The following is a 25,158-nucleotide window of genomic DNA, read 5'->3' on the forward strand; positions in this document are numbered from 1 at the left end:
ATCAGTTCATACAAATTTTCCTAGCTTTCTCTGGAACCATCCCTTTCATAATTTCTTTCAATACATTCCAGTGCATTCATATACCATAACATGTTCAGCCATTCTTCAGCTGAAGGGCAGCCCCTTAGATTACAATTCTTTACCACCACTAAGAGAGAAGCTGTAAATATATATTTTTTTCTTTTTGGAGGAGGGAAGGCAGGATAATTGGGGTTAAGTGACTTGTCCAAGTTCACACAGTTAGTAAATGTTAAGTGTCTCAGGTTAGATTTGAACTCGGGTCCTCCTGACTCCAGGGCCTGTGTTCTATTGACTGTGGCACCTAGCTTCCCCTGCTATAAATATTTTTGTATACATTGGTCCTTTTCCTCTTTCTTTGTTCTCCTTGGAGCATAGATCTAGATGGTTACACTGGGTCAAAGGGTGTATATAAGTTAGAAAATTTCATAGTATAGTTATAAATCACTTACCAGATTATTAATTTTTAAAAAATCACTTACCAGAATGGCTTGATCAGTTTACAGCTCTACTAACAGTTGAACAATGTCCCTGTTTTCCCATAGCCTCTCCAGCATTTTTCATTTTGCTTTTTTTGGTGGGGGAAGTCAACCTTCCCAATTTCATGGTTTTGAGTTAGAATTTCAGAATTGGCTTAACTTCTCATTTTTGGTGATAATTTTCATATGATTATTGATAAACGATTAGATTTCCCTTGAAAACGAAAAACTGCTTGTTTTGCTTTGTTTTGACTATTTATCAACTGGGATTCTTATTGTAAATGGAATCAGTTCCCTATATGTTATAAATGTTTATCAGTGAAATTTGCTGCAGAGATTTCCCCCCTCCCCCATTTACTTCTTTTCTAATTTGAACTATATTGTTTTTTTTTAAAAGCAAAAACTTTTAAAATTCTATTTGCTCAAAATGGTCCATTTCACCTTCTGTGATCCTCTCTGTTCCTTGTTTGGTCATGAACTCTCTTACCTTAGCTATAAATCTGACAGGAAATTTCTTCCTTGTTTTAATTTGTTGTTGATGTCACCTTTATGTCTAAGTCATGTACCCATTTGGAGTTTGGTATATGGTATGAAGTGTTGGTCTATCATTTCTTATTCCTGATACATAACTAGCCACCTCCTTTCCTGGTTATATATGTCCTTGATGACGGTTTTCCAAACAGCTTGGAAGTGTAAGTCATTTTTGGCAATATGCCATGTCCTACTCACACCCAGCATTTACCTTTCCTTTGCCTTTTGGCAATGGAAAATTTGGTTCTGCATTTGATTCTTAGGAAATTGATTGTAGTATTACATAGGTTATATCCATAAAACATCACGGAGAGATGCCTTATCAGTGTTGTGGCATATGTCAACAGGCATATCAGGTCATGTTTTATCTTCTAGTGATACTTTGATATATATGTACATGTATGGCTATGCATGTACATATACATTATACAAAATCCACTTTGTAAAAAGATGTTGAAGTATTTTTGTCTGCCTATAAATTAGTAATGTTAGTATTGTTACTTGGAATACAACAAAGCTAAACATGTAACCACTGGGAAATATGATGGTGGCTGACTGGGGGATACTTTTGATCTAAAATATAGGCGCCCTAGAATCTCTTATATGTATTCTTCTCCCAGGTTGCCTTGGGTCTGCTTTATATATGCCAATATATGTGCATACTGGCTCCCAGATTTTTGAGGTTAGGGACTGTTTCATTTTTGTCTAGTTTTAGCAGTTAGTAGAGTACTTGGCACATAGTAGGCATTTAATAAAGACTTATTGCCTGATGGAGAGACATGTGCAAGGAGCAAGGGGACATGTACTAGTGATTTCTTTCCCACTGATCCCCTAATATTTACTTGTAACTCCTGCTTTCTCTGAATTTTGACCCACGTATAATCTTGTGGCATTATTAAATAACTGCTCAAACGTATCTCAGTGACTTCTTTAGCTTCAAGGACCCTAAGTGGAGATAAGTAATATGCAAAGCTACCACTGGCTGGTCCAAAAGTAAATGCAAGGGGAAGTAAAAAAGAAAGGGATTGGGAGAAGGGGGGAAGTAAAGGAAATGGGAAAAAGAAGAGGGAAGGACAAAAAGAAAAGAAACAGTTGCATATGGTGGAGGAAAAAAAGAGCATCACCAACAGTGGTCATGAATGCCTTTGTCTATAAGCCATATAACAATAGATGCAATCCTAGGACCAGCAATGTGATGAAGCTTTTTATTTTCTAGCATTCACTAGAAATATATCCTCATTGTCACACCTGCCATCTACAAGCTATTTATTTCAGGAACAAAGTGGAGAAGTAGACTAATAGAAATTGAAACTTGACAGGGTCCTCCATGGCCACCAATTCCAACTGTACATCACAAGGAAAATTTTTTCTCCCTCCTACCTGACCAATGGGCATCTACCTTTTGGTCAAGATCTCCACTGAGGGTGGACCTACTGCCTCCCAGCAAACTGAAGTGTAGATACAAATCTCAAGGAAACCAAATGTATCCTTTGTATTATTTTTTTATTCTCTCTCTCTCTCTCTCTCTCTCTCTCCCCCCCCCCCCCCCCTCCCCAGGATAATCATGGAAACAATGTGCACCTGGGTGTTTTCTTCATGGGAATTTTTGTGAGGAACAGAATTGGAAGGCAACTATCAATACACAGGTAAGTCTGGGCTGACAGTTTTTGTTCTTTGTTCCTGTTTTGAGTTTCTTTCTCTTCTGATGCTTAAAATAATGAAGTTAAAGGATCAGGTAGTTATCTGAGTTGCTCAGTAGGTGAACCCAGTTCTTTAACCTGTGAGTCAGGAAGATGGATTTCTTTCAGCATGGGTAAGGGAAACACTTTGTATGATTGAACAGTTATAGGGAAATTGACCTTACCTTTTTCTATGAGATCACTGGGAAAAAAGGGTTTTCTCTCCTTCCCCCTTGGATTCAGGGAGCTTGTTTTTATACTCTACAGAGCCAAAATGGGATAATTGGGTTTTGAGTCTGTATTGCAAGCACAGTGCCTTGTAGTTAGTAGGGGCTTATTCAGTGTCTGTTGAATTGGATTAATTGGCTAATTGAAGAGGAGGGGGATGATAATAATTGCTCTTATTTGTATAATTCTTTAAGGTTTATAAAAGCTTTTTACATATATTATCTCATTTGATCCTCACAAAAACGTTGTAGCATAGCTACTGTTATTCCCAAAAGGATAGTTAGTAAGTGTCTAATAAGGCAGCGAGCACAGTGCAGTGAGAATATGACCTCTTCAGTAAGAAAGACCAATGTTCAAATCCTGCCTTGGATGCTTGTAAAGCAAGATGGCATCTGAGGACCCTTCCAACTTGAGATCTAGAATCCTTTGCCTGAGAATTCAAACCTGAGTCTTCCTGATCCCAAGGCTGATGCTCTATCCACTAATCACAATGCCCCCACTAAACAACTTGATTCTCAGAATGGAGACTTTCCATTTTGTCTATTATTCATGAAGACTTTTCCCCCCTTTACTCACCAATCAGAAAGCCCTTGAGATTCTAGTTTTGTTAAGTTGTGTCCCACTCTCCATGAGCCCATTTGGTTGTTTTTTTTTTTTTTTGGCAAAGATCCTGGAGTGGTTTGCTATTTCCTTCTCCAGCTCATTTTACAGATGAGGAAACTAAAGCAAACAGGGTTAAGTGACTTGCCCAGGGTCACATGGTTACTAAATGTCTGAAGCTGGATTTAAACTCAGGTCTTTTTGATTTCAGACCCAGCACTCTATCCACTGTGCTTTCTAGTTGTCCTGAGATTCTAGTTACATCAGCAGTATCTTTACCTCAAGATATGATTGTGATGGCTATCAGGGGCCATCTTTGTACCAAAAGCAGGTGACATATCACTGACAAGTATTTTAGTGTCATAGGATGATAGAAATAGGATGGGCTGGGACCTCAGATGCCATCTAGACCAATTTTTTCCTCTTTTTGTATTGTTCATAATTATCCCTTTTACCCATATGCATCACTACAGTTACCATAAGAAGAAAAGGGATAGTTATAGACAATTTGTACTGCAAAATTTAAGAACTGCTTTTATAATAAGTCTTTTCATAACTTATGTATGTATAGAATAACTACAGGCAGATAGCAGATAACCTGGAGGAGTCTAAAACTAATCAAATAGCAAATCTGAGCTCAGAGATGAAAATAATTTTAATACACCTCTTTATGATTATTTAGCCAACATGAGATAAAATTATGTTTAATTTATGGACAAAGTAAAGCATGTCAGTGAGAATAAGGACTTGGCTAGGTTGATTCAGTATGGGGTCATTACCACCTAAAATTATGGAGGAGGGGTTAAGGGACTCGCCCATTGTCACAGTGGTAGTGAGTGTCAAAGGTGGGATTTGAATTGGAACAATGTTTTCTGATTGTGCTGTATTAAGTACTTTTTAGGTTGAACTGTAGTGCTGTTATAATATCCTTATTATGCCAATGAATAAAGGAATATTGTGGAGGTGGCCAGTGGTCATAGTTATTACAATTGCTTGTTTGGAAGGGGAAAAGCTAAAACACCCCACCACCTCTTTTCCTGTTAGGTAATTATGTTTGAACGTTCTAGTGACCAGAGAATAGATTTTGGTGGCCATTTTTGAGGTCTGATTAAACCAGACTGTTACCTAGTAAATTATTGAGCATGGAAATGAGATGCGTGAATATAGTTGGTATTGGTGGAGTGGAAAGAACACTGGATTTAAGAATTTTGAAAGCCTGTTTTGGGGCCTTTGTGAGTTTTAGGCAACATATTTACCATTCTGTGTCTGTTTCCTCATCCCTCTGAGAATAAAATTTTCATTCCTTTTAATCCCTGAATTTTTTTTCTTTCTTAAAGACCAGCCTTAACCCCAAATCACTGGCTTTCATTGATTGGCCAACTATAGGTCCCTGGCCAAACCCTCCTTTGTCTTTGTTTGAGCCTTGATTGACTCAGAATGAATGTAAATAGCAATTTTTTTTTCTGTTTTGTCCAGAAACCCTGAGGGTCTTCCCCTTCAAGATGGATTTTTTAAAAATTAGGTAATGAGGTCATTCTTTGCCTCATTCTTACCTAGCCTTAATCACTGAATGGGTTTTGCCTCAGTCAAACTGAGACCTGTTAAAGACCTTAACTTAAAAAAGCCAAGATCTCCTACTCCCTCCAGGGCTGTCTCTGATGTCCTGGATGCCCTGATCCATATCTTGCCACTGGACCCAGATGATTCCAGAAGAGAGAGTGGGGTTGGTGACTGTGCACTGCCCTCCCTCACTTGCATGTCCTGGCTGAGGTTGCGGTCCTCTTTGAGAACAAAGGACAAACAATAACAACCTCATCCCTCTACTCAGCAAACTCTAGTGGCTTCCTGTTGCCTCCAGGAGCCAATTCAGAATGCTCAGTTTGGCATTCAGAGCTCTTCACAACCTGCCCCCCTACCTTTCCAGTCTTCTTTTACCTTACTCCTCAACACATACTCTCCAATCTAGTGACACTGGTCTCCTCACTATTCTGGCCTCAGTCATCCTGATGAATATCTGGTCCCTGGATCCAGATGGCTCTGGAGGAGAAAGTGAGACTTGTGACCTTGCATAGCCCTGCCTCACTTAAATCAAAGTCAACTGCAAGTCAGGTCATCATTTCCCTGATGCCTTGGTCCTCTTCAAAAACGAAAGACAAACACAACCACCTGGGAATAAGACACTCCATCTCTTGGCTTCAGGCATTTTCTCTGGCTGTCCTCAAGGCAGAATGCTATCTCTTTTCCTCTCTGCTTCCTGGCTTTCTTTAAATCTCAACTAAAATCCTACCTTCTACAGGAAGCTTTTCTCAACCCCTCTGAATTCTAGAGCCTTTCCTCTCTTAATTATTTCCTATTTATCCTGCATAGAGCTTGCTCTGTATATATTTGTTTGCATGTTGTTTCTTCTATCGGATTGCAAGCTCCTTGGAAGAGAACTATCTTTTTTCTCTTTTTTGTATCCCCAGAACATAGCATAGTTCCCGACACATAGTAGGTACTAAATAAATGTTGACTGATGGATTTAAAATGGGGATAGATTGCCTCAGACTTTCCAGTGCTGATGATTAAAAATATGTCATTGAAACCGGTGTATCCTTTCCTGCAGTTTTATTCCCCTGTGTAGTTCCCCAAGTCTTTGCTGCAGTTTATCTTTGATTTCTCTGTATCTGTACACTCTCTTTAGTTTATTCTGTTTCTTAATTTTTGTTGGTTTTTCCTTCTGTTATTTTTTGCCTAATTCTTGCAGATACCTTTGTATAGCAAATGAAATTTGTACTTAGATATTTTTCTTTCTCCCTCTCCCTATAAGCAACAATGTTGAGTTTAATGAGTTGCATTTTGACAGTGTTACTGTACAATACAGATATCAACAATTTTTGTGTTGTATAGTATCTCCTCCTTGACTCTATTTACTGCATATCTTTAAGAAAATGTTGGGACTTCTCTTGCACTTGGCATATTCAATGGGCATCCACACTTGAAAATCATATTAGATTAAGCTGGAAAAAAGTATGACTCAGCAAAAACTGGGTCATACTCTTGAACAGATTGGGAGTCTTGCTTATGGCTTATGGCCGCATTCTCTTCTTTCCCTAAAATACCTTAGCACCCAGAGAGTCTCACACAGAGAAGAAACTGTGGTTGTGGTAACTTACAGCCATTCCCTACTTCACTGAAAAAGTGCTTGGGCTGTGAGGAGAAGGAAAAGGTGGAAGTTGTATCCCTTCTGGTCTGCCAGGTCAGGCCACAATTGACTGGCTATGACCCATACATTATAGGCTGTTTGTACTAAGAGAAAAGCACCATAATTCACTTTACCAACAGGTACTGTGATTTAAAGTAACCAATCTATAGAACCACGTAATACTGAATGATGGAATTTCAAGATATTGAAGGAAAGGGGCTTACTATGTGCCAACCACTTTGCTAAATGCTGGAAGTATGAAGAAAGCCAGTAACATTTCCTGTTCCAAGGAGTTCACATTAAAATTGGGGAGACAAGTTGGCCTAGAATTTTCAATCAGTAAGCATTTATTATGCACAATCCCTGCCCTCAAGGAGCTTACAATCCGTAATATCTCCTCACCCTCCATCTTCAAACTTGGTTGAACATCTCCTTTCTGGGCCTTACTTTACACACTTTGTTTCATAAGACATCCCATTTCATTTTGGCAGTCAGTCAATAGATGTTTATTAGCAACTTCAACCTTCCAGGTATTGTGAACTAATGAATGAATAAATAAACAAGTAAATGAACAAATAAATGAATAAATAAGTAAATGAATGAATTAATAAATAAAGACAAAAGACAGTCCTTGCTCTCAAGTTGCTCACAGTCTAACAGGAGAGATAGCATGCAAACAACCGTGTACAAACTTACCAGTCATCTTGACTTTTGTTTTGCCACTGCGTCCCAATGACTCTGGAAGAGAAGTGAGGCTGACAGCTTTGCATAATTCTTCCTCACTTAATGCAAGTCAAGATGTCAACCCATGATGTCATTAGTCCTCCTCAAAAACAAAGGATCAGCAACAATATAGAAATTGGATAATTGGAAATCATCAACAGAAAGAAGGCTGTAGAATTAAAAGATTCCTGTAAAAAGTGAGATTTTAGCTGGAACTTGAAGTAAACCAGGAGGCAGAAATAGGAAGGGGGAGAATTCTAGGCATGGAGGATAGCCAGTGAAAATGCCCATAATGTGTTTGTGTAACTCCTAGAAATGAGGTAGCTTATTAAATACTGACCAGGTACGGTCTTTAGTGAACCCGACTGTATCTGGTGTGTGGGTTAACAAAAAATGAGTGTGGATTCTCTTGCTTGGATACACACAGTGTAGAGTCATGATTGAATGATGTGTCCATCCATCATTCAAAAGCAAGAACCTCTTGGAAGGTGGTTGAAAAGAATAAATAAACACAAACAACTTTAGGAATGACCTACTTTTTCAACCTACCGTGTTTCCCTGATAATAAGACACTGTCTTATTAATTTTTTTTTTTTTTGGAAAGAAAAACACCAGAGGGCTTATTTTCAGGGGAGGGCTTATGTTGTCCTGCCTCACCTCTCCTCCGCGGCACTTGCTCTCAATGGCGCCAGCAAGCAAATCATTGGGGAAGAACAGGATGACGCGCTCACTGCTGCAGCTCTGATTGGATGCAGCTCGGAGCATGGCGTGCATTTCGGGGGGGGGGACAGTGCATACAGAGGGTACCGTAATGTAGCGTGTAGCTCAGGGGATCACCTTCACTACAGTAGCAATCTCAATAGGGCTTATTTTCGGGGGAGGGCTTATTTTAGAGGAATCTTACACAGTAAGGGGAGGGCTTATTTTCGGGATAGGTCTTATCGGGGAAACACGGTAGGATAGTTACAAACAAAGCACAAGTAATTCTATCTGTTATTTGTTAGACTAAATTCTTATTCATGTTAGAACCAGATAGCCATGGAGAGGAAGCAAAATAGTATGGTGGAGAGAACACTGGCTTGGGAGCACTTGGGTTCAAATGATAGAGATAGCTAGTATTAGTAGATAGAGCTCTATACCTGAGTTGAAATCTAGCCTCTGCTACTGTATCAACAATGCAGTATTCACAATGCCCACGGTAACTATAAATATGCTGATACGGTTATTAATCACAAAATATAACAGGCTCTCTACATGGGGGACAAAGCTAGAACATTTATTCAAATACCAGAAAGCTGAGTCCCAAAACCAGAAAGTCAAAGCCATCACAGTAGCTATAGAGTTGGTACACATAGTTACTGCAGTAAACACCCACATTCTCAAGTCTTCAAAACAGAATAGGCTACCTCAGGCAAAGGTCCTTCTCTCCTCATTCACGGCTCTGGCCCCCTGCAGTTCCCGTCCCCGGCAGTCCTCAGCAGGAGTCCTTAGTAGAAATGGCTGGCTCAAACAAAAAGGAGTTCACCCCCTGCCATGGTGGTGGCTCTTCCTGTCACCTCACTGGCTCCAGCTCAGCTCCAGCTTCTTCCTGCCCCACCCCTTCCTGCTATGTCAACAAGTTCAAAGGACATGGAAGATCTTCAAATCCCATAACCATTACAGCTACTTACTAGCTGAGCACCCTTGGGCAAGTTATTAACCTTTGTCCCCTTCAGTTTCCTCTTTTATAAACTGTGGTCTATAATGGCAGCTACTTCCCAGGGTTGTTCTGGAGATAAAATTAGATAATATTTATAAAGCACTTTGAAAACTTAAAGTTCTATTGAAGTTCTAGTTATTTTTCTGCCTCTTATCCACACTACTTGTGTGATCAGGGGCAAGGCACTGACTCCCGTTGGGTCTCCATTTCCTCATCTGTAAAATGAGGGATTTAGACTGGATGCACTCTAAGACTTCTTCTAGTTTTCCATATATTATCTTTTCCATTGTTTTTTTTTTTAATTCTTTTTGTAGAGGGGAAGAGGGGGCAATTGGGGTTAAGTGATTTGCCCAAGGTCACACAGCTAGTAAGTGTTAAGTGTCTGAGGGCGAATTTGAACTCAGGTCCTTCTGACTCCAGGGTTGGTGCTCTATTCACTGTGCCACCTAGCCGCCCCTTTCAGAGTTTTTTTTTTTTAGATTAATAACAGGAGTCATAAATTCCAATAAACTGTTTTTGGATATCATAGAACTAATGTAGTAAATATATATTTACTTAGCATCCTAAAACTCTGAGATCATGTAATCAAACCCTCTCATCTAATTTAAATTTTCTGCTTTAAGACAGTTACCATTTTCCATTTTGTCTTTCTTTGAAGAAAATATTTTTAAAAGTATTTTTGAGGGAAATGTAGTGAAGAGGAATCAGAGATTTGGTTTTCTTTTAATTAATTTTTTAGTAGCATAAAATATATTCCTTAAAAAAATATCAGTGCTTTTTCCTTTTGTGTAATGTTCATTTCCAAATCTACCCCCTCTCCTTCCTCTACCCAGCAAGCCTTCCCTCTATTTTTTATTATTGTGTGTCTTCAGTAATGTTAAACTCTCCATGACTGCTTTTGGTATTTTCTTGGCAAAGATATTAGAGTGGTTTGCCATTTACTTCTCCAGTTCATTTTACAGATGAGGTAATTGAGGCAAACAGGGTTAAGTGACTTGCCTAGGATCATACAACTAGTAAGTGTCTGAGGCCAGATTTGAACTCATGGGTCTCATGAGTGATGGAAAGCCTAATACCCTAGCCACTGCACCACCTAGCTACCCTGCCTGATTACAAAGATTAAAAACAAAAAAAACCTTTCAGTGAAACAAACCAGTACATTGCCCACATCTAACAGAATATGCAGCATTAACACCAATGCCTTTTTTTTTTTTTTTACCAAAGTACAGTTTTTCTTGTCTCTTCTCTGGGGCCAAACTTAGCCATTGTATTAATTATGCAATTTTCAGTTTACAAATATGTTTTCTAAAATGAGACTATATATTGCCAGCCTAGGTAATGTAGTAGATAGCATGCTAGCTTTGGAATCAGGAAGCCCTGAATTCATATCCTACCTTACACACTTAATAACTGTGTGACCCTTGTCTTCAAAATCAGGATAATATTTTGCATTTATCCTTCAGGCTTACTGTGAGGATTAAGTGAGTTAAATGTATGTAAAGGGCTTGGCAAACTTTAAATACCACCTAAATGTGATTATTATTTCCCAATGCTACCTAGAAGCATCTCTGGTCAAACTCAGTGATGTCTTTTTTGTTTAGGTGGAATGATATTGGCAATATCACACATAACAAGTCTACCATCTTACTGGAGCTAATCAACAAAGAAGAGACATCCCTCTTTCACACGGTAAGCAACTGACTCGTTACTGCTCTTCAAAGACAGAAATAGTGAACTAAAACTCTTGCTTTTAGCAGAATGGAACTTCCTAGGGCATGCTCTGTTTTATGTCCTTATATCTAGCACAGTAACTGTCTAGCATTCTCTAGTAGGTGTATAGTAAACCAAATTCAATTATTTGTATTCCAAACTCAGTGGATTCTTTTGTCATGAATAAATAAGTCTGCATTCAGAAAGACATTGTAGAAAAGATGGGATGTGCTTGCTTTCTCTGCAGACCTTGCCATCCCAGTGTGTTGTCACCAGAGCTTAGGCTCAGTGGCCATAAAACCCTGATCTATAACATTCCAGATACTATAGCTGACTTGTAATCTACTGGTTAGGATTCCTGAACTCTCCTTCTTTGTCATGGATCATGTTCGCCACTGTGCCACATTCTCTCGTACCCATCCTCCTCCAGTTACAGGCTTCATCAGGTCATTCCCCGGTTAGTTTACACCATATTTGCTTTCCTTAGCTGACCTAAGCTGTGATGGATTTTTCTTTTTTCATTGTGCCCCAGAGGCTAATCTCAAACAAGCAGGTCAACTGATCCTCCATGTAGTTCTTGGTTTAGGACTTAGACTTTACCTGCCTCACTTTTCTGCCTTAAATTTCATGGTGGTTGGTGTTTACTACTGTGGGTTTATGTTCTTATTTTTGAAGCAATCCAATGGAAGCATGTGAGCCTAGTAGTACTTTATATGTAATAGCTCCTTCAGCAACCACCAGACTTCCCATGGTAGGACTTTTTGGTTAGGGGAGAGGAAGGGGATATATGTGTCATATGTAATTTAGAAGGTAGCCAGAATGAAATGTATGTGTAACCAAATGTTTATTTTTACCCCCTCTGTCTTCTGTTTTTTTTTTTTTAAAGGATGATATTGAAAATGCCAAATACATTTCTCGGTTGTTTGCTACAAGACACAAGTTTTACAAGCAGAACAAAATCTGTACTGAGTAAGTAAATATGTGTCCTTGTCTCCCTCGAGGGTTTAGTTTAATTGGACTTGTTTTGTTTTGTTCTGCTTTTAGTGACCTTCCTCTATTACACATCCCTCTTTGCACCATTCCCTCCTATCATCTCATCATACTTTGCCTGAAGTTAAAAGAGCAGGCCAACACTAGGAAATTAAGAACTTGCAGGGTCAATTCTTGTCTAATCTATGTGAGATTATATGAGTGGAAAAAATTCATTTTATGAACTTAACTGCTTACACTGTTCCGTGTGTGTTAGCCTTTTACACCCTCTTGCTTTAGGGGCGTGCATCCTATAAGTTCTTTCTCCCCCTTCCCCCACTCCCATCCCCATCCCATGCCACCCCCACCGCTGTACTTCCTGATTTTGGAATGACTGAGTTGTTCAGAATTTCCTAGGGTGCCTCACAGTGTCCAGCATGGAGTATATTCAGAAGTGTGTTGTGAAGTGAGGAGCCAACTTGAAAGAAAAGAAGTCCCTGTCATCTTCATCACAGTTTCACTTACACAGTTGGCTAGCCCCTGCATGTGCCTCTGGGTCATGTCATCTGACTGAAAATGAGAGGCCTGGGTAATTAGAGGAAAGCTTGCAAGACTCTAATAGATGGCACAAATCCATATTTTTAATTTTTTTTTTCTTTTTGGAAATAAGGATGATAATGGAGAGTCTGATGAGGGAACTTCAGGATGACCTGACCTTAGGAACTGCATGCTGGGGGCTCATACTGTCATTACCCTGACTATGTTTGTCTTAAAAAGAAGTTTGTCAGCAGGGAGCAGGCAGCAATTTGGGAGCCTAGAAATATGGGGCGTCTAATTTTGTATCCTAGAGCTTCAGCAAAGTAAATGCAGAATGAGCAATTGCCTTCGTACTCCCCCAGTGGACACAATCAAGGGTCTGGAAAATGTTGGCCCAGAGCAATCCCTGCTGAGGAGTCTCTGTTGCTTTTGTAACTGTATCTTTAGGTCAGGGCAAAGTTTTTTCCCTCCACACATTAAAGACCATTCATTTGTTTCATTCCAGCTATCACAAGTCACTGCCTTTGTGAAAGTTGGTCACCTTCGGGTGCTAGCTAACCAGGGATCATGGATATACTTGCATAGCCTCACAAAATACATATGCACACATATGTTTGCATGTATATGTCTTTTAGATATTGTCATGTGCATATCATAATAGTAATGTGCATGTGTACGCACACATGTGCATATGCCCACATAAGTGCATTTATGCATGTATACATACATGCACACTGATGTGCATTTGTTCTAGTGTTTCGTATATAATGAAGTTTACCAATGGAAATTATAGGAGCTGCAGATCAAAGAGAGGCAAATTAAGTGGGGGGGGGGGAGGAATTTTATAGCTGCCATTTGAAACAAATACAGAACCTAGAGATACCCACCCCTTTGCCCATTCCCAGATCTCTCAATATATGGTTATCTCTTTGAAACTGCTTCCATTTATATGTGCTTCTGAACCTACACTCCTGTTTTAATTAATTCATTAAATTGCTCCTCGAAGTTAATGAGAGCTCTGCCAATGACTCTAGTGAGCTGATGTGAACCAAGAAAACGTTTTGTAAGCTAGTTCTCTTACCATGTTAACTCATCTATTTTCTCAAATTTTCCCTCAAAGTGATGGTGTTACCATTTGTCTTTTTCTGTATTTTTTTCCTCAAATGGAAAGTTCAGCATAATTTGCCATCAATTTAAAATTAAAATTGATTTAAAAATTAATTTAAATTAATTTTTAAAATGATGAAAAAAAAATCCTGATTTTCTTATCTACGCATAAATACCTCCATTTCTAAATTTAAAACTTAAGATCATATATTTAGAGCTGAAAGGGACCTTAGAGATCATCTAGTCCAGTCCTCCCATTTTATAGATAAAGATATGGAAAGCTAGAGAGGCTAAGTGACTTCTCCAGAGTCACATAGGTTGTAAGAGGCAGTGCTGAGATTTGAACCCAGGTCAATAACTGCAGATCCAGTTCTTTTAGTGGCAGTTAGGTGGGACAGAGGATAGATAGAGTGCTAAACCTGGAGTTCAAATGCATGCAACATGGGCAAGTCCATTAAAAACACACACACACACACACACACACACACACACACACACCCTGCCTGCCTCAGTTTCTCTGTCTGTAAAATAGGGGTAACAGCACCTGGGGTTGTTTTGGGGATAAAATGAAATATCATTGTAAATTTGTTATTATTTATAAGTTTAAAAATTGTGTATTTGTAAAGAGCTATGCAAACCTGAATGCTAGCTGTAATGCTATCTATGATACCTATCATTAGCTATTCTTTTTCTGTTGCACTATTCTGCCTTGTTGTAGAGTTTGTTTCTTTAATAACTTTTCTTCTCTACCTGGTTACCTTAGTGCAGTATTTCTACCTGTGTCTGGTTATTCCAGCCTCCTATCTGGCTGTGTTAGTGTTTTTCAACCAGTGCTTCTCCTGACCCATCAGCTTTGCCACATGAGACAGGTCTTAGAGTTTAGCTCCATAATGCTTTTAAGGTTTTCTGTTTGCCTATATAAGACTCCTAGGTCATTCTTCAACCATCAGCCCATTGCCCAGCCCTGCATAGGGCAGTTCTTCCAGTTACTAGGAGTATACTCAAAGCTGAGGTTTTGCTTACATGGCCAACTTTCTGAACTGATTTGCAGACTTATGTCTGACATATGTGAAGCTCCATCATTGTTTTGAACTTGCCTCTAAGCCATCACTTAAGTCATCATGAAACATTGCTCTAAGATATATTGCTTTTTTGTTTCTCAAGAACCTTCTGCTCCTCCTACTACCTTTTCATTTATAAATGCAAAAACACAAAATTGTGTTTTTCTCTGCTATATTGGGCCTTTTGGTGGAAAGGACAATCTAAGTATAGCAATGCCAGTAAGAAAATAATTTCAGCATTAAATTATGTTTTTTGTGCAGTCATAAAGATTCTAAGTAATTTTCATCTATTTGAACTTTTATTTGACAAGAGAGTTGATGATTATTTCAGAATTTCTTATTTCCTTCTAAGTATTTTTTCACAAATGAGACTTGCTCTTCATACCTAATGCCTAATGTGAGACTGCATTCACCTTTCCATCTTTCATGCAGACAGTCAAGTTCTCCTCCTCCCATCAGACGACAGCCCACCTGGAGCCGGTCATCACTGGTATGTAGAACATTGTCATTATCAAGTCATCTCTCCAACGGAATTAGAAATTGAATTTGGTCTGGACCTCATTAGCAAGGGTCTCATTAGTATGGGGAGCTCCCATTGAGGAAACTCTGTCAGTTCAGATTAGCAACTATTTACAATTTTCCATCAAAGCCAACAGATGCTCAGTGTATGGTGTGACATGGTCTAGCCTTTCTTTATCTTTTTTTAAAAAAAAAACAAGATAATTTTGTCACAATGTGCCAGAGATCCATGCCTAGCATTTCCTGTTAGATCTAGATCAGTATTCTCTACTTTCAAGAAATCTGACTAATCCCATTCCAACATGTATATCCCATGTTCCTTCAGCATACATATAGAGTTGATGCTGCATTTTGATTCTCTTCATTTATATTGGTTTGACATTCTTTTGTTGTTTTATGAATATGGACCATGTCCCCTCACTAAGTTCTACAAAAACTGGGAGTGATTTTTAAAAAATCTCCCTTCTCCTCACTGTAAGGCTTAGTATACAATTGAATAAATGGTTTTTGAATGAACGAATAAATGAATTAAAGGATGTTAGATGGCTAGTTGGAATAATAGATATAAAACAGAATGATATATGTTTCCCTATGGATAGAAGACTTGTTTCCACACAAACTTTTTTATTGTATTTTCCCCTAACCCCAAACTACTTTATGCTCCTTTTACCTACACTTACCTTTTTATTTTTACACTGTTCATTCCTCCGGACACTAGGATAGAGGAATGCCATTCTGATTGCAGCCAGTACATTCTGCTCTGTGTTGTATTTTATGAAATTACAAATTCTCACAAAAACCAAAACATATAGGTACTATAGCCTTAGATTGGGTCACGCCTGTGTTTTCTAGATAGAAAATACTAGAAAGCAATGATAGAGTTTGTTTTATATCTGCCATTTGATTTTCTTAGAGTTTACAGTCTTGTTTATTTTAGGTCAAGGTTGTATTTTTGCCCCTTCCCCCCATATATGTATATTGTAAACAAAATTTGATTTTTTTTCAAGAATCATTGCATATTCATCAACACATCATTAGCAGAATTTCTTACTTAAGGGAAATACATTGTTAGAAACATGTATTCTTTTAGTGTTACAAAAGATATTTCTTGTTTTAGTAATTATTTAGTGTCCAGATGAACAAAGTGCTCTAATAGGCATTGTTTAAAATAATGTAGACATTATCCCCACCCTTTGTTGTTGTTCACACATGTCCAACTCTTCATGACCCATTTGGGGTTGTCAAAGACACTGGAGTGGTTTGTCATTTCCTTCTCCAGCTCATTTTACAGATGAGGAAACTGAGGCAAACAGGATGAAGTGACTTGGCCAGGGTCACACTGCTTGTGTCTGAGGCCAGATTTGAACTCATGAAGATCAATTTTCCTGACTCCGGGCTCAGCACTCTATCCACTGTGCCACCCAGCCTGCCCTACCCTTTAGCAATTTAAAAAACTGGAGTATCAATTTAAACTTGTCACCTGGACTGCCATTAGATCTATAATGATGTACTATTAAAAAAAAGTTTTCTCCTTTGTTGTTATTGTTTTCTTTTTTTCCTTTCATTAAAATCTCAGCATTTGAATCATTGAGATCATTTCCCAACAAAGGTTCATGAAGCACGATGGGAGGCCAAGAAACTATTCTATCCCTTGATCTAATCTCATATTTAGATTTATTTATAAAAAAGTTAAGGGCCTTCCTGTTTGAACCAGATAACCTAAGCCCATAAGGAAACATGATTCACAACTTCCCCTTTCTCATGTCAGTTGACTTGTAACCTTTCATTGATAGGAATGAAAACAAGACCAAGTTCATTTCCTTCTTGTATCTGTTATCATTAAATAGGGTTGCTAATTTCTCACTTTAGGTTATAAGATCATTGGATTTAGAGCTGGAAGAGACCTAAGAGATCATCTAGCCCCAAATCCTTATTTTGCAGATGATGAAACAGCCTCCTAAAAAGATAAGCTTATTTAGCCAAGGTCACACCGCGAGAGCTTGGGCTATGAATCTAGGTCCTCTAACTATAAAGCTACAATCTTTCCATTATACCAGGATGTTTCTCAGAGTACTATGTAGGACAAAGGTGAAACCCATGCAAAAGCCACACATGTATCAAGGAGCAGATCCAATATTCAAATTGAAGCACTGTGATTCTGATTCCTGGTCTTTTCACCTATGTGAGCCCACCACAGACCCCTCTTCACTATTTGAAAACCAGACACATCACATGCCCTATTGTCATAAAAACAAGTTAAAAGTTGAGCCCTCTTTCTAAAAATGCAGAAAAATGCTTTTGAGGTTTCACTTCCCAAACCAACCAATGGCATTTATGAATCAATATAGTATTAACAGATTTTCTTTGCTTCTCTCATCTACTTACTTTCCCAAAAGAAAGTTTTATCAGCTTCCATTTTTATTGCCTTTCTTCTTTTTTCTTTTCTATTTTCCTTGCCTTCTTTCTTTTTAAAATTTTTTTTAAATTAAAAAACATTTTTTTTTCCTGCTTTTTGGAGGGGGGAATGTAGGGCAATTGGGGGTAAGACTTGCCCAACATCACACAGCTACTAAGTGTTAAGTGTCTGAGGCTGGATTTGAATTCCAGTCCTCCTGATTCTAGGGCCAGTGCTCTATTCACTGTGCCACCTAGCCACCCTTTGCCTTCTCTTTCTTTTTTGTTTCTTCATTGAATGTTCATTATCTCCATCCTTTTGCTTTTTAAAAACAAAAGAAGCAAGGACATGGTAGACAGTTCCTATTTTCAACTCCAATACCTGGTATGTATGGCATGAGAAATGCCAGCATAAATTGGTGTCTCTTGATTTTGTTTTTTTTTAGCTTTCCTAGTTGCTGCTGCTTTCTAAAGGCAATGACCATTTTAATAATGTCGGCAAAACTTCTGTTTAAAATAATTATATAGAGAGTTACAGCTGTTTTTTTTAAGAACAAAAAGCTTATATGAAAAGTGTAGGACCCCAAGAATTAGAAAGCAAAATAAATTTCTACACACACATATATACATATATATGTATATACACAGGCACATACATACACACATATACATACACACACAAAGGCATGAGCTCACATAATCACATGCATACACATATACTTCATTATAGACTTTGAGTCTTTCACTTCTGTGTCTGAAAGTCTCACCATCTACTATTGCCCAAAGCTAGTAATTCCTTCTATTACACACTTATTTTGATGATTTTTTTTTCCAAGTCCACTGAATAGAAGAGAAATGAAAACCCTGATAAACAGCAGTAGGGTCAAAGGGTGGGCAAAGGCAAAAAAGAGCAAACCATAGAGGCCAAGGGTAAGATTCCTTTGTGAACTCTGGATCATGCAGTTGACCAGGTATCTTAACTCTCTCTTTGAAAATAAATAATTTTCATTTGCTGAGACTTTTCCTGTGTTTTATATGTTCTTTGTTGCAGCCGAGACAACAGCCATATATCTTGCCTCCTATGCATGTCCAATGTGGAGAACACTACAGTGAAACTCACACTTCCCAAGGTATTTCTGACTTATGATTTTGGAGTTTATAAGGAAAAGAAGTATACAAGAAATTATAGAATACAATAAGATAAAAGGTATTAATATATTTGTTTTAACTCTGCCTTATTAAGTGGAAGGATAAGGAGAAATTGTGTTACTTTGTAAAGAATGCTGGATTTGGAGTATGTAGACTTGAATTCAAATCCTAACTCTTGTACTTACCTCTATGACTCTAGGAAAGTTACTTAACCCTCAGTTTCCTCATCTATAAAATGAGAAAATTGGATTAGATGGCTTTTGTATTCTCTTCCATCTTGAAATCTACGTTCATATGATCTGTGATTTTATCACCATGTAGGAACTTCCACTAAAGGAACTCCTTCTACCTCAGCAGATTACAAACTCTTTGTGAATGATTAGGTATTACTAGAAATTAGATTAATTAGAATAATTTATTAATTAGAATTATTAGATAAGTCTAGAGACTTATCTGAGTTATGTAAGCGATAACAAGGTTCATTCAGCTTGTCATTGTCAGAGGTGGAATTTGTACCTAGGTTTTCCTGATGTCAGGAGTCACATTCTATCTTCTTAAGCCATATTGCCTATATTATAAATGCTCGGTCTGTATTATTCAAGATTGTAGGAGTTCATAGGTTCATAAAAAGTTAGATTTGAATAGGATTATGAAATGAACTAATCCAACCCCTTTATTTTATAGATGAGGCAGGAACGTGAGGTTTAGAGTTTTTCTATGATTACACAGATAGAGTTTTTTATTTGTAAAGGAGATAGCATTTTGTTCCCCTCTTAAATGATATTCAACAAATTCAAGGCAATATTTCTCTCCCTTCCCCTCCCCTCATCCCCACTGTGTGTGTGTATGCGTGTGTGTGTGTACACAATACACATGTACTTATATCTCTAAAATAAGTAATTTAGATATAGTTGTGTATTTTTGAGGGTCTAAACTGAAGAATAGGAATTAAAATTTGACTAATTAACTAAACACACACACACATATGTATATATGAAGAAATACTGCATTCAGTTTGCTGTTGACCATTACCTAAGAACAAAATACAAAGCTGGGGCAGAACGTTATCAGAAAGCTACTTAAAAAAAAATCATGGTTTTTATTTCAATTACTTTGCATAACCTCATATCCTATTACCATGGAAATATATAGATCTTCTCAGAGCCTAATTTTTAGCTGTTGCTTTCGGTCTTTCCTAGAACCAATCATTTCCCCAGACATAAGTTAATTCATTTTGACTCCAGTTAATTGAGAGGAAAACCAATCTCATGGTAAAGATGCTAATAAACTATAAAATAGCCAAAAAGGCAGAGGAATGGGGACAAAGGAGAGATCTAGATTACAGATTCATTAGACAGTCAGCTTCTGCATAATCAATTACTGTCTATATTAAAATAGCCCAGATCCCTAAAACCCTGAAAGCTAATAGTGTTCCAGACTTTTAAAAACAGACTTGCAAGAGCTGATATGTTTTTTTTGAAATTCTAAAAGCTACTTAAGATGCCTCACTGGAGTGGATCCTCCATCCAAGTACACCCTCTGATTCTCTGATCTCCCAGCTTATCCTCTCTGTGTTCTTACCAACCACCTCTGATGAGCCCCACTATTTTCATAGATAATTTGCCTAGTGATTTTGTCAGTAATTGATTGTCTTTTGTTCCTTCATGCCATTCACTCATGATATCTGACATTTTGTCTATGATTTTAAAATCTAATTTTTTTCTCTCATATTTGAGTTTGCTTTAAAGTTTGTATTTTTGCTTAGATTACCCTATAATGTTGCTCACTTTCTTAAAGGGGAGAGGCCTAAGAAGAGATTTTAATTCCTATTCCACAGTAGACCAGGGGTGGAGAACCTGCACCCTAGAGGCCACATATTGCCTTCTAGGTCCTTGGGTGTCGCCTTTTCATTGAGTCCAAGTTTTATAGAGCAAATCCTTTTATCAAAGGGATTTGTTCTGTGAAGTTGGATACAGTCATAGGGCCACTCTTGAGGACCTAGAAGGCCACATGTGGCCTAGAGGTCTCAGGTTCTCCACTTCTGGTATAGACCAGCAAAGTTAGATAGCTGTATCTATTATCTAAATTACTTCATTATTTTTCTAGTATTTTGATCCCCACTCCATATTCCCTCACACTCCAGTGACACTTACCCTTGTAGCTAGAAAAGATAGGCATCTCAGAGAAAACTCCGATATAAGACTTACCCAAAAGTTTTAGTTCTATAATGCTTTTAAGGTCTTCCCAGCATAGAAATCTCAGAAGTCCATTGGCCAGCTCCACACATGGCAGATCCTTTAGCTACTAAGCCAGTATATGGAATTGTGGTCTTGCTTCAGTGGTGAACTTTCTAAGCTGATTGTGTTCTAGAAGTTAGCCAAAGGACCTGTGTCTGAATTTCAGTATTTTTCCTTGATTAGGCTCATGTTTTGCTTTTTCATTTAGTGTTTTATAATTTTCCTTCGGGGTGTTGATTATCTTTACCAGGATAATAGCAGTTGGTTTTTTTTTTTTTTATATATTTGGCATATAGGTTGGGATTTGGGGTTTTATGTATTTATTTACTTATTTCCCTCTATCAGAGCATGTCCAGGTGAATGAGAAAATATATGCATGGCCAAATGGATGTTAGTCTAGTAAATTCACATGTCTTATTTAACCTTTACTCTAGACAGCATTTTCCATGGGAATGAAGAAGCCTTTTACTGCAGGTCGCAGACCAGCCTAGACCGGTGTGCAATGGATTTAAGTTACTTAAATGGTACTGTTACAAATGGCAGTGTCTGTAGCGCCCACAGTGGGAACTCCCTCAATTGCTCCCAGAACTTCGTCCAGGCTTCTCCAGTGTCATCCAATCTCAGCATCCCAGGGAGTGACATCATGCGGGCTGACTACATCCCTAGCCACCGACATAGTGCAATCATTGTCCCATCATACCGGCCAACTCCTGATTATGAAACGGTGATGCGGCAGATGAAGAGAGGAGTTATGCCTGTGGACAGCCAGAGCCAATCTCTTAGGAATCTCAACATTGGCAACACTCATGCTTACAACCAGCCAGAGGACCTGGTTTACAGTCAACCTGAGATGAGGGAGAGACATCCTTATACTGTTCCTTATGTGCCGCATGGAGGGTACAACAAACCTATGGGCCGGGCTGACCAGATCAAACCCGGTAATAAGACTGTACACAGCAAGAAGGTGCCCAGTGCCATATCCCATACAGTGAGCACCCCAGAGCTGGCCAACATGCAATTGCAAAATAACCACAGTTACAACACAGCTCATATGCTCAAGAATTATCTTTCCCGACCACCACCCCCCTATCCCCGACCCCGCCCTGCTACCAGCACGCCAGATCTTGCCAGCCATCGACACAGATATGTCAGTGGTAGCAGCCCTGATCTGGTCACTCGGAAGGTCCAATTGTCAGTGAAGACTTTCCAAGAGGATAGCTCACCAGTGGTACACCAGTCACTCCAGGAGGTCAGTGAGCCCCTGACAGCCAACAAGCGCCATACCACTGTAAATAAGCGCCACAGCCTAGAAGTGATCAGCAACATGGTGCGCGGAATTGAAGCTATGGCCCTGAAGACACTCAATGCCCCGATACCTCGTCGTAATACCCTTCGTGAACAGGTGCAGCCCGAGGAGGTGTCAATGAGTCACAACGTACAGGAGCAGATCCCCCACTTCCATCACAAGAAGACCTCCTCTGATGCCACAATGCTAATCCATAGTAGTGAGAGTGAAGAGGAAGAAGAGGCTCCTGAAGCCGTTCCTCGTATTCCCCCGCTCCGGGAGAATGTGAGGTACAGTGCCCAGCTGCAAGCTGCTTTGGCCCGTATCCCTAACAAACCGCCTCCTGAGTATCCAGGACCAAGGAAAAGTATCAGCAACGGTGCCTTGAGACAAGATCAAGTGAGCATGTCTACAGTCATTGCAAGAACCAGGGTCATGAGACCAGGACCCACCAAAGCCATTAGTGTATCTCGACCTGACCAGCTCACAATCAATGGTTCCTCTCTTGGCCCATCAATCTCAGAACCTGACCTCACAAGTGTAAAGGAACGGGTCAAGAAAGAACCCGTGAAGGAGAGACCGGTTTCTGAGATGTTTTCTCTAGAGGACAGCATTATAGAAAGAGAAATGATGATCAGGGTAAGTATGGTTCTTTCCCAGGCTGTTATTCTTTTGTCCTTCTCTCCACCTTGGCGTGCCTCCCCATTGCTTAATATCTACATACACAATCTGAAAATGCAACTCCTCCAAAAACAGATAAATAGAGTGCTCACTCAGGAAATGCTTTAGAAGGTTCTAGAAAAATTGGAGCAAAATTTAAAAATGTAAAAATTACCTAGTAAGATCCACATTTCTGCAACTTTAGTCACTTTACATACTACTTTTCTCCCACAACCATGTATGTATTCCCTAAATTTATGATTTTGTACTGTCTCTTTGAGGGACAAGATTGATGTTGGTGGAGTTAATACCTGGGTCAGTCTTTTGCCTACACTACCATTGTACACCTTTTATTTTTTTTTTTTAAGCAATCGGGGTTAAGTAACTTGCTCAAGGTTACACGGCCAGTTATTTCTGAGTGTGGTGCTAAGTGTCTGTGCCCGGATTTGATCCCCAGGTCATCCCGACACTGGCGCCGGTGCTCTTACTCACTGAGCCACCTGGCCGTCCCTCATTATACACCTTTTCTAAATAATATTTTTAAATGGAAAACATTTTTATATACATATATGTGTATGTATACATACACATATATGTATGTATACATACATACATATCTGCATATACCTACACACATATCTCAGCAGATGAATACCGAAATTTCACCTTTTTCTGCTGGTCGTCATATTTGAATGCATAGCACATCTGGCCTCATTTTAAAATTGTGTTTTTGCATTCATATGAATGATGCAAGAGCACTATAATGCTGAGAAGAATGGCCAGAGTTTCCCATCAGCAAAGTGGTGTCCTCTCATTTTAACAATTTAGTCTGTTTTGCTGCTAATGGTATTTCATATCCATACATGTGCACAGGCCATCTAGATACAATTTTATATTAGACGTGAATAATACGTGTTCCCTAATTGGTAGTCAGATGATGCTTCATGAGCAGAAGAGTTCAGAATAGTGGGGAGGGAAGTAAACCTAGTCCAATGAGGTGGATACCTTCCTTGCTTATTTTGAAAATTGCTGATAATAAGGTGGTTGCTTTAAATAATTTATCTATCTAAAACCAAAGTCAGTGTTGCTTAGTATTCTAGGAAGTTTTCATTCTCTATTTGAGAAACCAATTTATTTTTGGTTTATATTAAACCATTTATATTGGTTTCTGCTTTTAATTTTAATTTAATTCACCTTGTCTGTACTAGTAGGTAGCTTTGGGTCATTTGAGGAACTCTAAACATTGAAATTTACTCTGGTTGTATTTATGCAGTTTCTTGCATTTATAAGCCTGTTTCTTCTACCTCCCCTAATTCCCAAAGAGTCGTCAAGGGGGATGTGTTAGGAGGCCCAAGCCCCAGGGTTTAAAAACAAAACAAGGCCAAACAAACAAACAGAACAACCACCTGATTAATAGAAAGATTTTTGTTTTAGGAATTTTCTTATCCTCTTCTTGGTTTAGCCACAGTTGCAGCAATACTCAAAATCTGTGCAGGTGCAATTCTCCACCCCCACCCCCCATTCCCCATTTTTCTATGTCTAGAGGAAAATGGCAGGTTCTTGATTTTATGACTTTGATGGGAGAGGGAAGGAGGAGAAAAACCTTATCTAGCTTGGGAAAAGAAGTAATCCATGGGAAAGAAAAAAACTCCAACCACTGTTTCTCTCAGACCTAGAAAGAGCATTAAAATGCTGCCTGTAGCAGCTAGGTGGCACAGTAGAGTGCTGGGCCTGCAGTCAGGAAGACCCGAGTTCAAATTTGTCCTCAGACACTCAACTGACTGTGTGACTGTCTGGGCAAGTCATTTAACCCTGTTAGCCTCATCTGTAAATAGCAAACCACTCCAGTATCTCTGCCAAGAAAACTCCAAATGGGGTCACTAAGAGTAAGACAGAACTGAAATGACTGAACAACAGTAGTTCTAAGGTGATTGCAGTCCCCTTTGCAAGGCCAGTCTGGTTTCCCCATATCTACAGCATGTTTATTGCATTCTTGTCACACTTAGCAGTGCCTCATCTTAGCTCACCCCTAGTCACATTTTCACCCTTCTTCCAGCCATCAAATTGTTAAGTTAAAGAAATATAAGCAAGGTAGCCTGCAGCCTGGTACAGGCAATACAGGAGGTTCCCTCCTCCCCAACCTGGAATCTAAATCAAAAGGAGAACCAGAACTTGTCAGATTTCTTTTAGCTCGTTGCCTAATGAAAGGCAAAGCCATAGAGTCAAGTTCCATGGTTGGTTACCCTCCAGGGGTGGGGAACCTGTGGCCTCGAGGCTAGGTCCTCAAGTGTGTCCCTTTGCTTTCAGAGCTGAACTTAAGGAACTAGAGGGTCCCATGTAGCCTTGGGGCTGCAGGTTCCCCACCCCTGCTAGTCATTCAGTTAAGTTT

The 25,158-nt window shown here is 38.9% G+C and overlaps 1 protein-coding gene across 6 annotated transcripts in view; it reads left to right on the top strand.

The window, feature by feature from the left end:
- PTPN14 (protein tyrosine phosphatase non-receptor type 14) overlaps positions 1 to 25,158 on the top strand; it is a 267,307-nt gene that overhangs the window by 199,520 nt on the left and 42,629 nt on the right. For all 6 annotated transcript variants that reach the window (XM_069066059.1, XM_069066058.1, XM_069066063.1 and 3 more), the window contains 6 exons: positions 2,586 to 2,674; positions 10,743 to 10,830; positions 11,738 to 11,820; positions 14,958 to 15,015; positions 18,490 to 18,568; positions 21,259 to 22,748. In XM_069066059.1, the coding sequence (XP_068922160.1) occupies positions 2,586 to 2,674; positions 10,743 to 10,830; positions 11,738 to 11,820; positions 14,958 to 15,015; positions 18,490 to 18,568; positions 21,259 to 22,748 (1,887 nt within the window). The remainder of the gene's footprint in view (positions 1 to 2,585; positions 2,675 to 10,742; positions 10,831 to 11,737; positions 11,821 to 14,957; positions 15,016 to 18,489; positions 18,569 to 21,258; positions 22,749 to 25,158) is intronic.

The sequence above is a fragment of the Petaurus breviceps genome, unplaced genomic scaffold (genome assembly GCF_028583685.1).
Source record: "Petaurus breviceps papuanus isolate PSGF00001 unplaced genomic scaffold, PetGlider_PUasm1.0 90702, whole genome shotgun sequence".
In the NCBI taxonomy this organism is placed as follows: domain Eukaryota; kingdom Metazoa; phylum Chordata; class Mammalia; order Diprotodontia; family Petauridae; genus Petaurus; species Petaurus breviceps.